At 40.7% G+C, this 19,093-nt stretch overlaps 1 protein-coding gene across 1 annotated transcript in view; it reads right to left on the minus strand.

Moving 5' to 3' along the window:
• The window catches only part of DNAH6 (dynein axonemal heavy chain 6), a 224,725-nt gene that overhangs the window by 129,078 nt on the left and 76,554 nt on the right, over window positions 1–19,093 (minus strand). The window contains exons 22-31 of the mRNA XM_040458369.1: window positions 17,015–17,195; window positions 14,636–14,732; window positions 12,053–12,272; window positions 10,482–10,646; window positions 10,283–10,396; window positions 8,563–8,688; window positions 8,324–8,479; window positions 7,878–8,039; window positions 3,490–3,627; window positions 2,090–2,257 (exon numbers count right to left, since the gene is read on the minus strand). Coding sequence (XP_040314303.1) covers window positions 2,090–2,257; window positions 3,490–3,627; window positions 7,878–8,039; window positions 8,324–8,479; window positions 8,563–8,688; window positions 10,283–10,396; window positions 10,482–10,646; window positions 12,053–12,272; window positions 14,636–14,732; window positions 17,015–17,195 — 1,527 coding nt within the window. The remainder of the gene's footprint in view (window positions 1–2,089; window positions 2,258–3,489; window positions 3,628–7,877; window positions 8,040–8,323; window positions 8,480–8,562; window positions 8,689–10,282; window positions 10,397–10,481; window positions 10,647–12,052; window positions 12,273–14,635; window positions 14,733–17,014; window positions 17,196–19,093) is intronic.

The raw sequence follows: 19,093 nt of genomic DNA on the forward strand, positions 1-19,093 counted from the left end.
CTTACTGGTGTCGGTTTTGCTTATTGCTCTATCACTGTAAATTAGCATAGTACTCTGCACATTGCAGGTAATTAAAAATATTAAAAATATTTATTGTGGACATACCCTGATTCATTAAAATCTATAGCAACAGTAGTAATAGCACTCAGAAGACTGGATTTTTAAATTTCTCCAGTTGATTATTGAGTAATAGAACAACAGGACAAAGAATGAGATGTGAACAAAATTTTGGACTGAGTTCTAAACCTGATTTTCTTCCTGCCAGCTCTGGACAATGAGCAAGTCATTTATTGTCCCTGTCTATACATGGTCTAAAGGGAAGACAGCACCTGCATTAACTACCCACCACCCCACCATACCCACAGGGGGTGCTGGAAAACCCATGAGATTCTGTAAGCATTATACTGGGAAAAGTTACAGGATCTGGTATGCTCTATTCTATTCTTAGGTAATTACTTTCACTTCATATAGAAGAATACTTTTTTTTCTTTTTTTTTTTCAACGTTTTTATTTATTTTTGGGACAGAGAGAGACAGAGCATGAACGGGGGAGGGGCAGAGAGAGAGGGAGACACAGAATCGGAAACAGGCTCCAGGCTCCGAGCCATCAGCCCAGAGCCCGACGCGGGGCTCGAACTCACGGACCGCGAGATCGCGACCTGGCTGAAGCCGGACGCCCAACCGACTGCGCCACCCAGGCGCCCCTAGAAGAATACTTTAAACTAGCTGTTAGTAAAGGAATTTATTAGCCACAGGAGTAATCTGTGCTTTGTGAGAAATTCCATTCTTTTTTTTTTTAATTAAAAAAAATTTTAATGTTTATTTATTTTTGAGGGAGAGAGACAGAGTGCGAGCAAGGGAGGGTCAGAGAGAAAGGGAGACACAGAATCCAAAGCAGGCTCCAGCCTCTGAGCTGTCAGCACAGAGCCTGATGCAAGGCCTGAACTCACAAACTGTGAGATTATGACCTGAGCTGAAGTGGGATGCTTAACAGACTGAGCCACCCAGGCACCCCAAGAAATTCCATTCTAAAGCCAGAGACTGCATCAGATTCCACAGGTTAAGGGCTCAGTCCTACAAGAATGCCTCCCATCCTCCACTTCAGATGCTAGTCTCAAGTCCAAGGTGTTATCTGTACTTCTGACTGACTGTTTACAGATTGGAGGTTCCAACGACCTCCTGCTTAGGTACTTTTAATTTGCTAGAGCAGCTCACAGAACTCAGGAAAACATTTACTAGTTTATTCAAGATAAAGGATATGAATCAATAGACAGATGGGAGAGATGCAGAGGGTAGGGTATGGAGTCAGGGCTCAGAGCTTCCATGCCCTGTCCAGGTGCACCCCTCTTCCCAATCTCCACGTGTTCACCAACCCACCAGCTCTGTGAACCCAGTCCTTTTGGGTCTTTATAGAGGCTTCATTACATCATCATGATTAACTAAGTCAATGGCCTTTGGCTGATCCAACCTCCAGCTCCTCTCCCCTCCCCAGAGGGCAGGGCATGGGACCTGAAGTTCCAACCCTGTAATCATAGGGTTAGTTGCCTGGTAACCAGCCCCCATCCTTAGGTTGCCTAAGGGCTTTCAAAAGTCACTTCATTAACATAAAAAAATATACTCGAAAACCCCTTATCACAGGAAATTCCAAGGCTTATAGGAGCTGTGGATGAAGCCAGGAGCTGGTAGGAGCCAGAAAACATGGATATTAGCCATTTGAATGACTAAAGAAACATTTCTTATAAATCACAATATCACAATAGTATTTTTAGAATGAATCCAGACATTTTAGTTCTTAGACATTAACTGATAAGCTCCAATGAACTGGTTAAATTCATTGATTCATTCCAGTTTTAGGGGTCTACTGTATTCCAGATACCATTGTGGGATATAGCAGTTACACACACACACACACACACACACACACACACACACACACACTCTAGGTGATAACAATCATACCTACATTTCAGAGCAAACAATAATGTGTAACTTTTGCCAGGGTGCAACCATAAAGGAAACTTTCTACCTCAATAGAATCAAACGGCAAATAAAACGATTGATTTTTTTCTGCTTTATAATGTGAAGCTCACCTCTGCAATCAAAGCATAATTTGGAACCATCATTGCAAAGGGTCTAAACAGGGCCTTCAAATTATCTGGCAATTCAGTTCTGCCTGCGTATCCAGGATTCATTGTGATAAAAGCTGCACAAGTCATAACCAACTTTATTTCCCGGCCCTCAAACATGAATCTAGATAGCTTTTAAAGAGAAGAGAAAATATAAGTGAATACTTCTCCAGACATTTGGAAATTCTTTCACATAAATACCACTTGAGTACAAAACTTGTGTATGGGACATTCAAGCAAAGACTACTAGCCCAGGGAATCCTGCTGTTGGACAAGAGGGAATGTTTCTCTCCTGATCTTATCCTACCCTCTCCCAATTTCTTCTGGGCTTGGTATTTCCTGCTTTCTGCCTCCCTGTCCTTGCTTTGCCCAAATGGTCTCTTCCTTTCGGCCCAGTCCTGCAATATTTTAGGCCTCAACCTCTTTTGCTGAGACTTCCCAATTTAGGTTAGATTTCATGGCTCTTAAACCTTCTCCACCCCTACTGTCTGGTATTCCCCCAGAAACTCTAATGGGATCTTAGTCCTTGGGTGTTTGAGGCCCCACTGATACTACTGGCACCGCCCCTTCACATTTACTCAAGGCCAAACACCTGTTGAGCATCTGCTGCAGGTGAGGCGAGGGGTTAGGTATGGAGGTGGAGGAGAGCCGAAGACTCACTCCTGAGACCTAGAGAAGCTCCCAGGCCTGTCGTGTGGAGTCAGATGTGGAAACTGTGACCATGCATGTAACAGATGCTACGCTGGAGGTGTGTGCAAAGTCAACAGGAGAAGCAGGGTAGCCTGCTTGGGACATGAAGGAGGGCATTTCATGTGGACAAGCAGGGGCAGCCATCTGGTCAAAGGGAGCAGAAACAAGAAGCAGCATAGTGTGTTCAGGAAAGGACCAGCGATTCACTTTGGTAAAGGGTAAAGTTCCAGGAGGAAAGCATAGCTAGACTGAGGCCTGAGAATCAAGAATCTTATATGCCAAAGGCAAGAACAAGAAATGGGAAGGGGAAAAGAGGAGGTGGAAGGGACAGAGTGTGGGTGCACGCTTGCCTCTGTGTGTGTGTGTGTGTGTGTGTGTGTGTGTGTGTGTGTGTGTGTGTGGTGGGTGGGAAGAACAGAGCTCTTCGAGGGTAGGGACTGAGTCTCAACATGTCTGTATCTGTAGGTCCCCACATAGTGTCTGACATACTATGTTTCCTGGATGAAGAATTAATTCACTCAAACTAAGTCTTATTGCCATTGGACTCACCAGTTACACTGGAAACATGGGTAGACATGTTAAATCAGCACTGTCCTTACTAAAAGGCAACATGCTGTCAGTTAGTTACAGACTTAAGAAATGCTACCTCCATGGACAATTGCCCCAGGACTTACCTTTGCAGCTTTGGCATTCCTAATAGTAATGAGCTGCTGTGCGATGACCGACAAAACTTCTATGTCGATTCGATTAAATTCATCAAAGCAGCACCAGGCCCCTGATTGGGCCAGACCGCTGAAGAAGCGCCCCATCATCTGAAATCAAGATAATGCCATTCAACTTTGTGTTGCACAGCTGAACACCTTCAAAAGTTAAATTCTGAGCAGAATATTAACATGAGGTGGTATCTGCAAATAAGCAATATTTTTATATGAATCCTGGGCTATGTTAGAAGTTAGTGTCTTTACGTAAGAGGTCCAGAGTTTCTGAGTCAGCTGGTCTGCTTGTAGGGAATTTCTAACAAGTTGCCAGGTGACGATAATGCTGGTGGTCCAGAGTTAACACTTTGAGAACCACTGCTCTAGAACTTGGCTTCTCAAAGTGAACTGGTATCAGTTGACATCACCTGGGAGGATTTTAGAAATGCAAAAATCTCAGGCCTTCCCCTTGATCTCCAGAGTCAGAATATGCACTGTAATGAGATCTTCAGGTGATTCACCAGCACATTAAAGCTGTTCTAGAAAAACAGTGAAAAACACAGTTCTAGAAGAAAGTTGAAAAGGAACTGAAAAACAACCCATTAATCCTGATGCTTGGAATGTGTTCCTTTGTCTTTTTTTTTTTTTTTTTTTTAGTTTTTATTTAAATTCCAGTTAGTTGACATACAGTGTAATAATATTTTTGGGTGTACAATATAGTGATTCAACACATACAACACCAGTGCTCATCACAATGCGCACACTCCTTAATCCCCATCACATGTTCCACCCATTTCCACCCACCCCCCCACATCCCCTCTGGTGACATATGAGTTTGTTCTCTACAGTTAAGAGTCCGTTTCTTGGTTTGCCTCGCTCTCTCTCTTTTTTCCCTGTTGCTTATTTATTTTGTTTCTTAAATTGCACATATGAGTGAAATCATATGGTATTTGTCTTGGAATGTGTTCCATTGAATGGCAAAGGCTTCATGACCCATGTATTGATCCTTCTCTATGAGCCTGATTATGCCATTAAATTCCATTATGGAAAAAAATTAAAAAAAATAAATTCCATTATGAATCATCCTTGATACTGTAAGTGGTATATAATGGGTTTATGTTTTTATATTCACCCCCCCCCCCGCCGACAAAGCAAAGAAGGCATAATTGTAGGTATAGAATAGCACAACTTCATAAACCTTGACATGGTAAGACAAAATTATACAAACCAATGAAAATCAGAAAGTGAAGTTGGAACAGAAAGTTGGAAAGTCATATCTAATAAACTCTTGACTTCTTAAGTTGGCAGATAATGTCCAAAGTTGATATATACAAATATAGTAATAAACACATGTTCTTACATATAATAGCAATCACCAGAAGTAAAAACAAATATAATCAGAAAACTGGTCTCTGGAGGGTGAAAGTGGGTGATGTGACTAGGGACAAAATCTGTTATTTTTAACTTTGGAGCCTTCTGTTCAGTTTCAATCTTTCCACATGTAGATATTTAATTTTAAAAGGTTAGTTTAATAAATCCTTATGGAACAAGGTGGAGTATAAAAAAGAATAAATAAATACTTAAGGGGCGCCTGGCAGGCTCAGTCAGAGGAGCATGTGATTCTTGATCTTGGGGTCATGAGTTCAAGCCCCACGTGGGGTATAGAGATTACTTGATCAATAAAACTTAAAAAAAAAAAAGAATAAATACTTAAATTTCTTATCATTGGATGTAATTGGTACTTCAGGGATTATCAAACTACAGACCACAGCCGTATCTAGCCCGACACCTGGTTTGTGAATGGAGTTTTACAGGAACACAGCCACATTCATTCATGATATATTATATTTGCATATGGTCTGTGGCTGCTTTCATGCCACAACGGCAGAAAAAACTGACGAGTTGCAAGCCCATAGTATTTACCACTTGGTCTTTTCCAGAAAGTTTGCTGACTCCTGCTCTAGAGTCTAAGATAAATGAATCATGTATTTATATCCTGTGGCTTTAAGTGTCTCATAGCACACACTCATGCCTTTGGGAGTGCACATCTCCCAGGAATGACTGAGCCTAACTGATGACTGAAAAATCACTGAAAAATGGACTTGGATGTATAAATCCAAATTTTGAATTGAGAAGATCTAAAACAATCAAAATTATTATGTCCAAAATAAAAAAAAAATCATCACTATCGTAAAATCTGATGCATCTCTGAGATAATGAGGTCACTTAACATAGTGGGAATAGATCCCCATAACTTGGAGATGTTGGGGAGCATAAATTCTTCCACAGATTACTGATGGCAGTTTCCCATATTCTTTCCTGGTGTACCCAGAGGTCCCCTCTGTCACCCTGCTCTGAAGGTAGAGGGGTCACCTTTCCTGATTACCTCTCCCAAGGTTTAGTCCCCTGTTGCTCTCTTGTTCTGCTACTGTGAAACAACCTTCTGCCTGTATTGGACTTCCATTGTTTTTTGTTGTTGTTGTTGTTTATTAATAAAAAGACATTTCCAGCAACATCTTTTTTTCTCCTAAATTTTATTTTATTTTTTTTTATTTTTTTTTCAACGTTTATTTATTTTTGGGACAGAGAGAGACAGAGCATGAACAGGGGAGGGGCAGAGAGAGAGGGAGACACAGAATCAGAAACAGGCTCCAGGCTCTGAGCCATCAGCCCAGAGCCTGACGTGGGGCTCAAACTCACGGACCGCGAGATTGTGACCTGGCTGAAGTCGGACGCTTAACCGACTGCGCCACCCAGGCGCCCCTCTCCTAAATTTTAAAAAAGGAGCAGGGTTTTTAAAGAACATATCCTATGAAACATTACTTTCTGAAGATGCTTCTGAAAAATAAGTATGATTTACTCTGTAAAAACGAATGAATTATGGGGCACCTGGGTGGCTCAGTCAGTTGAGCATCCGACTTCACCTCAGGTCATGATCTTGTGGTTTGTGAGTTCAAACCCCATGTTGGGCTCTGCACTGACAGGTCAGAGCCTGGAGCCTGCTTCAGATTCTGTGTCTCCCTCTCTCTGCCCCTCCCCAACTCACACTCTGTCTCTCTCTCTCTCTCTGAAAAAATAAATAAATAAATAAATAAATAAATAAAATAAAATAAACATTAAAATTTTTTTTAACGTTTACTTATTTTTGAAACAGAGCATGAACAGGGGAGGGTCAGAGAGAGAGGGAGACACAGAATCTGAAACAGGCTCCAGGCTCTGAGCAGTCAGCACAGCGCCCGACGCCCAGCTCGAACTCACGGACCACGAGATCGTGACCTGAGCCGCAGTAGGACGCTTAACCACTGAGCCACCCAGGCGCCCCTAAAAATTTTTTTTAAGTGAATGAATTACAATTTATTTGGACAATTCAAATGATTATATTCTAAATTTGGACAACATACAGGTATTTGTGTAACTTTCAGAAAAAGGAAACTAATAGCTCTGTGTATTAGTAACTAAAAGGCACTTTGGTCAAATATATTTAGGATTTGCTGAATTAAATAAAGCTAAACAGATTTCCTAACTGTGGGACTTCATAAAGTGTTAAAATACTACTTTGTGTTGTGAAAACCTGGAAGGAGAATAAGGCATAGGGGTCCTGTGACCCAAAACTTTGAGAAATACTATACTGAAAAATCTTACCACGAATTTTCACCTCCTACATATTTCATTTTTAGGACTTATTTTGTGTATTAGAGTAGGTTTTATGCCCGACGTGGGGCTTGAACTCGGGGCCAGGAGATCCAGAGTCACATGCTTTACCGACTGAGCCATTCAGGTGCTCCTACATATTTTATTTTTAGTACATAACTCTCTGCATTGCTCTTCTCTTCCTGTACGCATATTCCTTGTTCCTAGATTTCCCTGCTATTATATCTTATACCTCATCTCACTTCTTTCCACTTAGTAACATGACAGATTTTTTTTAAAGTTTATTTTGTTATTTATTTTGAGAGAGAGGGAAAGCACAACTCAGGGAGAGGTAGAGACAGAGAGAATCCCAAGCAGACCCTGTACTGTCAGCATAGAGCCTGATGCAGGACTTGAACTCATGAACCATGAAATTGTGACCTGAGCTGAAGTTGATGCTTAACCAACTGAGTCACCCAGATGCCCCCATAAGCACATTTTTTATTTTACCACCATTTGATAGATCCTCTTGTGGCCTTGGTTCCTACCTGGACCACTCAGCCCACCTTGTGTTGACTCTTCTCCTTTGCTCTATTTATCCCACTTTGACCATCCTTTGCCCTATCAGCTTCCCCTTGCTTGCCATCACCCCCGTTCTCCTTTTTTTGTCATGCCATGTTGCAAGTGAGAAAACCCATAAAGCACTTAATGTCAGTGTTAAGGTGCTGAGACTGTACCTTGTAGTCCAAACCATCGGAGCAGTTGAAGACCACACACTGGATGGCAAGAGCTTTAGCTAGGTCTTTGGTTGTCTCTGTTTTCCCAGTGCCAGCAGGACCAGCTGGTGCACCTCCCAGGTCAAGCTGCAAAGCCCCCATGAGGCAAAGGTAACAGCGATCCTGAAGAAATCCATACATTGTCATTATTGAAGGGAACTGACTCAAGCCACAAATTTATAAGCCCCTTCCCTTCTACAGGAGGAGGGTCATTATTTTCCATGAAAGGTTTTACAGCAATTGAGATATACTCAAAGATCCAGGTACATGATTAATGATGCAGATCTCTGCTTCACAGAGATGTATTCACGGCGAATCCTTTCAAGAGTTCAGGTTGGATGAAACGTTTCAAGACTATTTTAAGAAAGCATTTGTGTCATGGTTAACCTAAGTCATCAGTAACTTACTGTGAGAGGAGTAATGACTAGTCTTGGGCATGCACCCAAATACTCGTAGCCATAGGTGTACTGAGAGAGCGCCATCCGAGCCACGCAATTATCCTGATCTATGTCCCAATAGTAGCGCAGTTGTCTCTGCCAGTCAAAGGAATCCACTTCCTCTACCTACGTAAGTGGTAACAATGATACATATATTAGATGCACTAATTTCAGGAAGAAATATATGCTGTCACTTAAATAAAACTTACCTTGGCTTGAACAAGTTCGGTGACTATGTCTCTTGCATGTACATCAATAGTAATTAAGGCAGTTATGATGTTTCTGTGTAATTTTGGAAGACTGCCTCGAACTGTTGCTGCCAGGGCATTTAATCTCTACAAATCAAAAGAAAAATGGTCATAATGGATTTTCAAAAATCAGCTTACATGTCTATTTTTTTAAACTATTTTTCTATCTTTTTACTATTGAATTTGGAGTAGACATTTGCCAAAACTAATTTTAAGAATCTATAATTCCATGACCAAACAGGACAACAGTTTAACTTGCTTAATTCCTAGATTCCTAGATGACTTCTATGAAGTACATACTATCTTTACCCTCATTTTATATTAGAGGAAACTAAGTGTCAAAGAGGGTAAGTAACTTGATGGCAGCCACACAGTTATGAGGTGGCAAAAATGAGACTTGAGTAGACATCTGCCTCGCAGAAAGCCTATGCTCTTAACCACCATGTGATAATGTCTCTAGAGAAGACTGTTTTCCCTAAAAATTAAACATGATTAAGGCAGTACTCCTCATTTTCAGGGGTAATTTTTCCTTTGTACTCAGAAAACCTGAGCATTTAAAATGTTTTTTACTGTTTATTTATTTTTGAGAGAGAAAAAGAGAGAGTGCGAGCCAGGGAAGGGCAGAAAAAGAGGAAGACACAGAACTGGAAGCAGGCTCTAGGCTCTGAGCTGTCAGCACAGAGCCCGTTGCAGGGCTCAAACTCACAAACCATGAGATCATGACCTGAGACAAAGTTGGACGCTTAACCAACTGAGCCACACAGGTGCCCCAAGAAAATCTGAGTATTTTAAATAAGCCAATGATTGATTAAATGAGAGCATCTTTGGACAGACTGTGCTCCTAATTCTCACATAAATGGTTCAATCTTTTCTAAGGAGAGTAGTGCCTCTGAAGGCCTTGTACTGCTCTGATGAATTTTCTCACATGCTGACCTTGATCAGGGACCATCTCTACACAGAGGTCAAGGGAACTTTCCATACAGAGTCTTTTCTCTTCTCTGGGGCTGTGTGGCATGACATTCTATGAGGTCCTCAAGAGATAGTGTTCTCTCATCTCAAGAAAGTTGTTTCTTCCCTTTTCTGTTTCAAAGGTAATTAAAAAAAAAGCCACCTTGTTTGGAAGTAGAACTAAATTTGGAATTAAAGATTAGGCATAGCTGTAAAATGGCATTTCCAAACTATAGCTTAAAAATTCTTGTAGAATGGTATTTGCATTCAGTTATTTATTGTTTTATTGATGGCTGCCTAAGGATTCTCTAGAATAGTAGAAAAGCACATCTTGAGCCTAAGAATAGAAATATCACAAATCCTGGAGTTTTCCTGGATTGAATAAAAGCTTCTGTGAGAGTTATCCAAGGACTAGTAAACACAAAGTCTCCTTAAATCTTGCAAACCATCATAATTCTGAGATTTTCCTCTTAAATTCTTTCATCCAATTTTGTAAGTATTTGTATAAATACTACACAAATATTAAGGTAGTATCCTTAAGAAAACCTGAACATAAATGGTTTTAGTAAGAACTCCCAAAGCTCTGTAAATCATGTCAGAGCATTAAAATTTCTGAAGTATGTGAATTTGCAGTAACCATGTAAAAACAAAAAAAAAACAAAAACAAAAACAAAACGACTGAGACCATCCTGCACAGCAATATGTTCAATGTCACCCTGTTAAAAAATCCTACCTCAAAGTTTACTTCTTCAAAAGCTTCCAGGGCCTCTATATGATTACCACCTTCTCTTTCCAAGCACTCAGTCAAATCACGGCACCACATGATTTGAGAAATGGTCAGAATCACCTACGTGGAAACATCTTTCTTAAATGTGTGTTGCATGTCATCAAAAATGGATTCAGAGATGGAAAATTTAAGGGGTGTAAGTTACTTGAGAAGGGTGGCCAGCAATCACCCAGTCTGTCCTTGGTTTCCCCTGGTAGTCAGCGATGGCGGCTTTGCAAAGGCGACGCAGAGATGTGAACATGGCTTCTTCCACTTTACCAAGCCAATCCTCCACGTTGCCTCGGGCTTTGAGGCCTTTTCCCAAGCTAACCTAGAAGACAATCAGAGCAATGATAACATGTTCAGTGTGGGACTTGTCAGCTATACAGCCTCCGTACTTCTGTATCAGAACCCAGAAACACCAAAGCCTGACCGCAAATACTAGAACCTTCTATTGATATCCCACTCTAATCTCTCTTTACCCACCTCCTTTTTTTTTTTTTTTTTTTTTACCTGCTTCCCTTTGGAGCCAAATCCTTGGAAAAAAGGAAAATACGTGACTATATGGATTCCTCCACTTTCTTTTCCTACTTACTGCCATTTGATTTTTGGCCCCAACTATTCCTCTAAACCTGTTAAGGTGATTAAGGTTACAAATGTTCTTTCAACTTTCAAGTCCAATTGATACTTTTCAGTCCTTCTCATATTTATTTCTTGGACTTCCAACGACCTGATTGCCCTGCTTATCTGGGTCTCTTGGTTCTTCTTCTACCTTCCCTTTAAATTTCATGTTTTCCCTAGATCTTAGCCTTGTTCCTCCCCTTTCTCCTCTTCTGCACTAGCGATGAGCAAATTCTTTTGTAAGAGGGTCAAATCAGGACACGTAAAATGTTTATAGGCTCTTGCCACTCCCACAGATACATCTCTTGCTCTAACTGGACTGATAACCTTGGCATTTCACTGCACATTTCCTGTGTACGGAATGCCCTCCCTCCCATGTCTCCTCTCCATCTTCCTTGGCTGCCTGTGTGTGTGTGTGTGTGTGTGTGTGTGTGTGTGTGTGTGAAAGAGAGAGAGAGAGAGAGAGAGGCAGAGAAGGAGAGGGAGAGGGAGAGAGGGAGAGAAGGAGATTTATTCTTCTCTGTGAAGTCATGTGTTTCTCCACAGTTTGTTAATGCATTCACTTGCTCAGTGTTTACTGTATGCCAGGCACTGTGTGGTGTCCTAGAGACATGACAACTAACACTTTCATAGCACTCACTGGGTACAGTTCTAAGTAATTTACATATAATACTATTAAAAATCCTCAGCATCTCATTAATCAGGCACTATTGCTATTCCTCATTTTATAGGTGAGGTTAAAGGATGGGACTTGAGTCCAGGTGGCCTGGCAGTAGAACAGGTACTCTTAACCAGTACACTCTCTTGCCTCTTCTGGAGAGGTGAGTAAGACAGGGCTCCAGTCATCTCCACTCTGTTCCCAAGAACAAAGCACATGCCTCTGTTACTGCACTTACTGTGGTGCTTTTCAATCATTTGTTTGACGCTATCTCTGCTAGAGCTCTTTGCGGGCAAGAATTTCATCTTGGTTATCTTTGAAACTGCTGAGCCTGAACAGTACGAGTACACAGTGGCATTTGATGAATGCTTAGAGGGACTGAAGAGTAAACTTTTACCCTCAATCCCAGAAGGGTAACAAAATTTCCCTATAAAGAATTATAAACAAAATCACCTCACCCGTTCTCCTTCTGGTGATAGCATTGCTAAAATATCATTAGTGTAAATCTTTTCTGGCTCTCCTTCCATACCAGGAATTTTTCCTTCAGTAGGAGGCATGAGAGCAAATTCGAGCTTTGAAATGGAGTCAAAGCATTTCCTTAAGTGTGGCTGCACAGCTTGGGGATTTCGTGTCTGGGCCAGAATCTCCAGAAGTTCATCATTTGACAAGAAGTAAAATCTAGATTAAAGAAAATACTCAAAATATAACTTGGAAGTCAAAGGAAAGCCTTACGTACACATGAAAGATAAATCCCTTAGCCATATCTCTTCTCCAGTTACTGATTTCCTGAACCTCAAACCTACTGGTCCTGGGTTTCTGGGAGACCACATGTCTCTAAATACAATTGTTATGAAGACTAGTGTGGATGCATCTCAGACATCTAGAATCAGTGCCTGATACATACAAGATAGATATTTTTCATGAAATTGTAAAAAAATGTTAGTTCTTGCTATGACACTGATTTGTTCTACAGTGAAAATATATTATTCATTTTCCCTAGAATATAGCCTAGTGCCTTACACCCACCTGCTGTCAATGCCTAATGTGTTGGATGGATGGATGGATGGATGGATGGATGGATGGATGGGCGGGCAAATGGATGGGTGGTTATAGGAGTTTTATTTAGTTCTGTGAACATCCACATGTGGGCCATGCCAGTGTGATTCTGCATGGGATTTTCTTAAATCTTGCCCACCAGGACCATTTAGAGGCACGAATAGACTGTAGGAGGAGAAGGGGCATACTTGGATGCCCAGGGATGAGGGAGAGGAATGAGGGCCTGGCCAGAGAAGACATTTTACTTCTGGAATGGAGGAGGCTACCTATAAGAGATCCCTTGGGATTGGAGGGAATGGAAAAGAGCCCATGGAAGGCACCATGTGGGAAAGAGGGGACCAGATATTCACCAGCCCACTCAGAATTCTCTGCTGCTTTGACTCTCTTCTCCTCTGTGTCCCAAACCTGGAGACTTCAGAAATCTAATAGGGAGTGGGAGGGTTGATCACCACATATTCTCATCATCACTAAAGCCTTCAGACCTGCAACAGTTTTGGGTAGGGAATGGGGAAGCTTTCACTTTAAAAGAAGTACAGTTTTATTATTAAAGATCATTTATTCGTAACAAGAGGTTTTGTTTGCTTGGTTGAATTATTATCTGAGAATGACTAGAAAATTCATGAGGTCTGCTCAAGACTTTGTCCAGGGGCAGGAAGAAACTAGCCACCAGCAGGGAATGCAAAGGCAGTTATTAGTTTGAAATAAAGATGCTTTTGGTTGGGCTTTTATCAGTTCTCCTTCTTTACCATACAGTAATAATTAATTTGTGCCCATGCCTTTTTTTTTTCAACTAATGATAACTATAAACATTGGGCCATGAGCCATGTAAGAGCAGGAACAGTATTGTATTCATCTTGTGTCCCTAGGACCTAACTTGGGATGCAGCTCATAGTAAGTCTTTATTAAGGCCCACAGGGTAAAATCAACACCACATAGAGCCTTCTGACATAATATACATGTTGCAGACCTAGTTCATGCAGTTATAAGCAAAAGAACAAATAAAACCTGATGCTTTTTGGTGTTCAATATTATCACAGGTAAATTTGTTTCTGTGGTTTTTGTTTGTTTGTTTGTTTTTTTAGATATAAAATGTAGTGTATGGACTTCCTCTGGCTTTGGGAGATTCAAGTTGGGAACCACTGATCTTCTGGATCTTGGATTTCTCACGTACACACATACTCTGTCCTGGTACCCAACAACAAACCCTCTCAACCAAGTAACCCAGAGAAGCACCTAACCTTGGCTGCCATAGTACTTGTCCTAGGGCAGACCTTAATGGCCATTTCCTTAACAACTAACAGGAAAATATCATGAAAGATAAACCATTTTGTCAATGTCCTCTGTGTTACAGTACAGTGTGCCCTAATAACTAAAGTTGGCTACCATCGAGTAGTTTATTCTGGTGTTATATAAGTATATTATAAGAGTTTATTTATAGGACTATTCACCTGTTGACCATGAGCCCCATTGGGGCAGGGATCCAGCATTTTCTTCTTTGTATCTTTAGCTCTTTAACATTTGGTATGCTTTTGTAATAAAGAGATGAGTAAACAATTTAATTTGGAGTTTGTGAAATGACCTCTTGGAAAGCTTTTCCAGTAACACTCTTAGGGCACTGATTAATCCAAAGAAACCTGCTCAGGCAACACAGGGTTCTCTGACTTTTTGCGTGCACATCTGTGGACATGCACACACAGGCAGGCACATACATGCGCACCCAACAATGGAACGATGCTGAGACCAAGAATCCCTTCAGAACCTTTACCTCCTTTACCAAAAACTGTATCCTTAAGATTTATACTCCCCAATCAACATGCCAGCTGGATCACCATTATCACACATCTTTCTTGTTTCTTGCTCTGGTTTCTTGATGTTATGGGAACATCACCTGGTTTTGATGTTATGATTTGTTTTTAAGTATGTCCTTTTAAATTAATGAATAGTCTTCACTACTAAAACTATCATAAGTTGCTTTATAAACTTACCTTGGAAAGATAACTCTTTTTGATTCTAAATATGCCTCTAGACACTTTTGAATTTGGTCAAGTAATGCATTATTATTTTGAAAAGTCTCCAGAAGTCCTGTTTATTAGGGGGAGAGGGGAAGGAAAAAGGTACTGGTAAAACTGTGTTAAAAAAATAGAAAATATACTTTTAATTGGAAGTAAAATATGATATTAACATTCTTTAAAGCTTTGGTTTTATTTGATAAAAATGGTCAAAAAAATTTAAATTTGGGGGGTTGGCTAAGAATGCTATTACTTTTAATAACATTATTTAATATTAGTCTTAATATTTACCACAGACGAACAAGTATTCAACCTGAAACATTTTTTTAGCTGGCACCCCCCCCCCCCCCCCCACTTGGGGGTGGGGCTAGGAGTGCACGAACCATTGTGCCTGCTGAGTACGTGCTCACCTTAGGGACTTGGCCTTTGTTCTTCTTTCTGCCTTTAACAACTTTCCCATAGTCACAAAGGTGTCTCATTCCCTCATGCCTCCCGCTTTCTGCCTAAAAGCCACTTTATCAAAAAAAGGCTTCCATGTCACACACACACACACACACACACACACACACACACACACACACACGGCAGCCCTCAGCTATTCTCTAGCCCCTCTCTTTATGCTGCTGAATTTTTCTTCACAGCTTTATCATCATGTGAAATGACAAATATAAGTCCACACTTTTTCATCTGAAATCCCTAGGACCAGAGATATTTTGGAATCATGTATTTTTTCAATTTAATTAAAAAATTTTTTTAATTTTTAAATTTAATTTTTAATTTTTTTAATTTAATTTTTTCAATTTTAATTTAACTTGTTATAGAACAAGTCCAGTAGAGACTGGGGCAACACTCTATTATCAAACACTTGACTATTTTGCAGCAAAAGGTTTGAATATGCATGTGGTAGGAAGAATAAAGGTCTCTCAGTTACGGCCATGTCCTAATCCCCACAACCTGAGAATACATTAGTCTATATGGAAAAAGGAAGTTGGTAGGTGTGACCAGTGATCACGGGAAGGGAGATTATCTTGGATCATCTAGTGGGCCCAATGTAATGACAGGGGTCCTTGTAGGAGGGAGGCAGAAGGGTCAGAGACAGAGGAGAAGTGAAGACAGAAGCAGAGGTTGGAGAGAGTTGCTGACTAGAAGGTGACTAAAAGCCAAGGAGCATGGGTGATCTTTAGAGACCCAAAGTTTAAAAGTTTTCAATTCTATCACACCATATAGTTTTTCTTTTCTGTTTCTGTTTTATGTAAGAGTCTTTGGGCAAAGAACATAGCCCAGCAGACTGCCTCTGCTTGACAGGGAAGCTGTCTGGAGGTATTCACCAGGAAAGGTCATATGCTGCCATTTGGAGAACAACCAGCAAGCCTCCTGAGGCTTTGATAAAGTTCAATAACCATGTGTGTGCATGCACTAATGCTTTGATTCCATATCCCCAAAAATAGACCTTATTAAATAACATTTCAATCTCGAGATTTAGAATTATAATTCATGGTAATATTTAAATATTTTAGAGGCAGAGAGCACAAGTGGGGCAGAGGGGCAGAGGAAGAGAGGGAATCTTAAACAGGCTCCATTCTCAGCATGGATCCTGATGCGGACTTGGTCCCATGACCCTGGGATCAGAAATGAGCCGAAATCAAGAGCTGGACACTCAACTGACTGAGCCATCCAGGTGCCCCAATTTTTAAATATTTTTAATGAATTAATGAAAAATATGATGTGGAAAGTTTTCCAGTCATAAGTCTATGAGAGCTTTAGCAGAATGGGTCAACGGAATGTGAATATGTCTTGTAGTCAAATTGTGACATGTAAGCATCATTGATACTCTGTGGCAGCATCCCCAAATTATAAAAGCAGCAAAAAAAAAAATCAGATTCTTGGGTGCCAAAACTATGAACTAAGCTGAGAGGTAATAATAACAATGATAACAACAATGACAACAAAAACAACAACAACAGTGTTCAATTCACATCGTTCAATAAGAGTATCAAATATTCCTGGTCACTAATACTGACAAGAATCAAGGATTGAGTGTACCACATATTGTTAGAACCTTATAGGTGTTAAACAGTTTAGATGCCTGTAAAGTCTTTTTGTGTGTTTTTGAAATTGTGTTTTAATTTTTTTTTTCAACGTTTATTTATTTTTGGGACAGAGAGAGACAGCATGAACGGGCGAGGGGCAGAGAGAGAGGGAGACACAGAATTGGAAACAGGCTCCAGGCTCCGAGCCATCAGCCCAGAGCCCGACGCGGGGCTCGAACTCACGGACCGCGAGATCGTGACCTGGTTGAAGTCGGACGCTTAACCGACTGCGCCACCCAGGCGCCCCTGAAATTGTGTTTTATACCTGGTTGAGTAGCGGCTCGAAGAGCATTAGGCAACCGGTTCACCTTCCTCATGATTTCCTTCCATGACTTATCCACTTGAAGGAACATCTTAGCCTCAGCAGGCAATTGCCTCTGAATATCTGGAGCATTAAAAATACTTTCTAGGTAGAGCCAGTTTCGCTGACAGTTCAGCCACTCTTCCTAGGAGAAAAATATGAGCATTATCAATTTTTAATCCTGAATTAAAAACACAGTTATATTAAAAATAATTACATGGGGACTCACTATATCTTTCACTGGGGGAGCTTCACACAGTTTCTTTGAGATGGAACCTCCTTAAAAGGTCCAAGACTCACTGCAGCCTAATTTCTACCCCTCTTCTACTGAGTAGAGTTATAAGGAATCTACTGTATGGCAATCAGAAGGGACCCAGAGAAAGAGGATTAAAATGCTTAGAGCACACAGTCTCAGGGGAAGCAAGATGCTAAAAGAAATATGAAGGGTTGGGAAGTGTTATTAAGTGACTATTTCCAAATATAGACCAGGCTCTCCGAAAAAAGGTGTTTTTTATTTTTGCCTCAATTGTCTCTATATTCTTCCCTCTCTTCCTTTTTAAAAAAGAAACAGGATTTATTTTCTTCAATCAAAAGAGTAAAATCTGCTTGTGACAGAGCATGTGGCAAACCCAGAGGACTGGAGGAAGAAGAAAATCACCCATTGCTTCTCCCCTTGGAGAAGCATGGTTAATCAAAGAAACCAGAACTGCAGTGTTGGGGCTGTAGATCTCATGGTCTCCTATGCCTCCTGCCATTGCATGCATAGGCCCAACATCTGTGAAAGAGTTTCTCACTTCTCACTCCAGATTTGGGGGTTATGCCTAAAGCCTAGTGTCACAACCACTCCCTGATTTATCGCAGGTCTCATACTTTCTACACAGTTAATTCTGGCGTGGCTCAGCCATCAGTAGAAGCCAAACAGGGGTCAGATTGTAAAGTGTTCATCCAAGAGGGTGGATTCCTGAAAAAGATCTCTATGAATCAAAATTGGAACAAATTATCGTTTCCTACTTAGTGTATTATTTCACAGATAACTTTTCATATTAGAATATATAGAAGCTTAAACATAATTAAATCAAGCTAAAAATCTTTAGTCTAAGAGACAGATTGGATGGGAACAAAGATCAGTATAAATGGGTTCTTTGTTTCACTGTGGGATAATCTGAAGTAGAATAAAATAAAAGGGAAGGATGTACCACAAGGAAGGGTACCAAGGAGACTTCAAGCAACAGTGCATGTTTTTTCCAATAAATGTGAAGTTGCTGCAGCACTGTGAGAAGCTGTTTAAAAGCTGTGAATGCCTGCAGCTTATAAACCAAGGTGCTCCCTGCCTGAGCTTAATTCTGTTGCAAGAAAAGGTCTAAGCCAGTTAATAAGTGACCAAAGCCCCCTGCCATTTTGGGATGGAAACTGGTTGAGGAGGGAAAAATCTTTTATTGGAGTATATGCATAGGCAGATTGCTCTGTCTTAGAGGTACTAAGTCTTCAAATTGACACGAAGACCCTTTCTTTCCAATCATTTAGGTTATAAGTATCAGCTTGTCCATCCAAGCCACTAGCTGAAGTACTTAGGGAGGGGAAGAGGGTGGTACATGGGGAATGAGAGTAGGGAAACACAAGGGCTCATGTTCTTAGAGTGAAAAACTCCTGGAGCCTCTCTGTTTTTTTGAACTTTGAATTCTGAAACCATTGGTGGCAGGATTCCGTCAAGCTGTGTTCTCACATGTGACAACACATGCTTATTGAGTCATTTTAAGAGCTGAATGATTTCACAAGCCCGGGTCTTTTGACTGGGGCAGTGGTCACTTTAAAACACACACACACACACACACACACACACACACACACACACACAATTTTTTTAATCTTAAGATTTAACTAATACCCAAAATGCTATCTTGAATCATGATACCCATCAGTACTTGACACCATCTAGACCGGCATCTAGACTCCATTGTAAGGTCTTTTCAGGCATGTGGTAGGTTGCTGTGAAAACTTTAAATGTAAACTTCATACCACACTGTCAGTTTTTGTTTCACTGAA

Source organism: Herpailurus yagouaroundi, unplaced genomic scaffold (genome assembly GCF_014898765.1).
Source record: "Herpailurus yagouaroundi ecotype Mexico unplaced genomic scaffold, PumYag 221, whole genome shotgun sequence".
Classification (NCBI taxonomy): domain Eukaryota; kingdom Metazoa; phylum Chordata; class Mammalia; order Carnivora; family Felidae; genus Herpailurus; species Herpailurus yagouaroundi.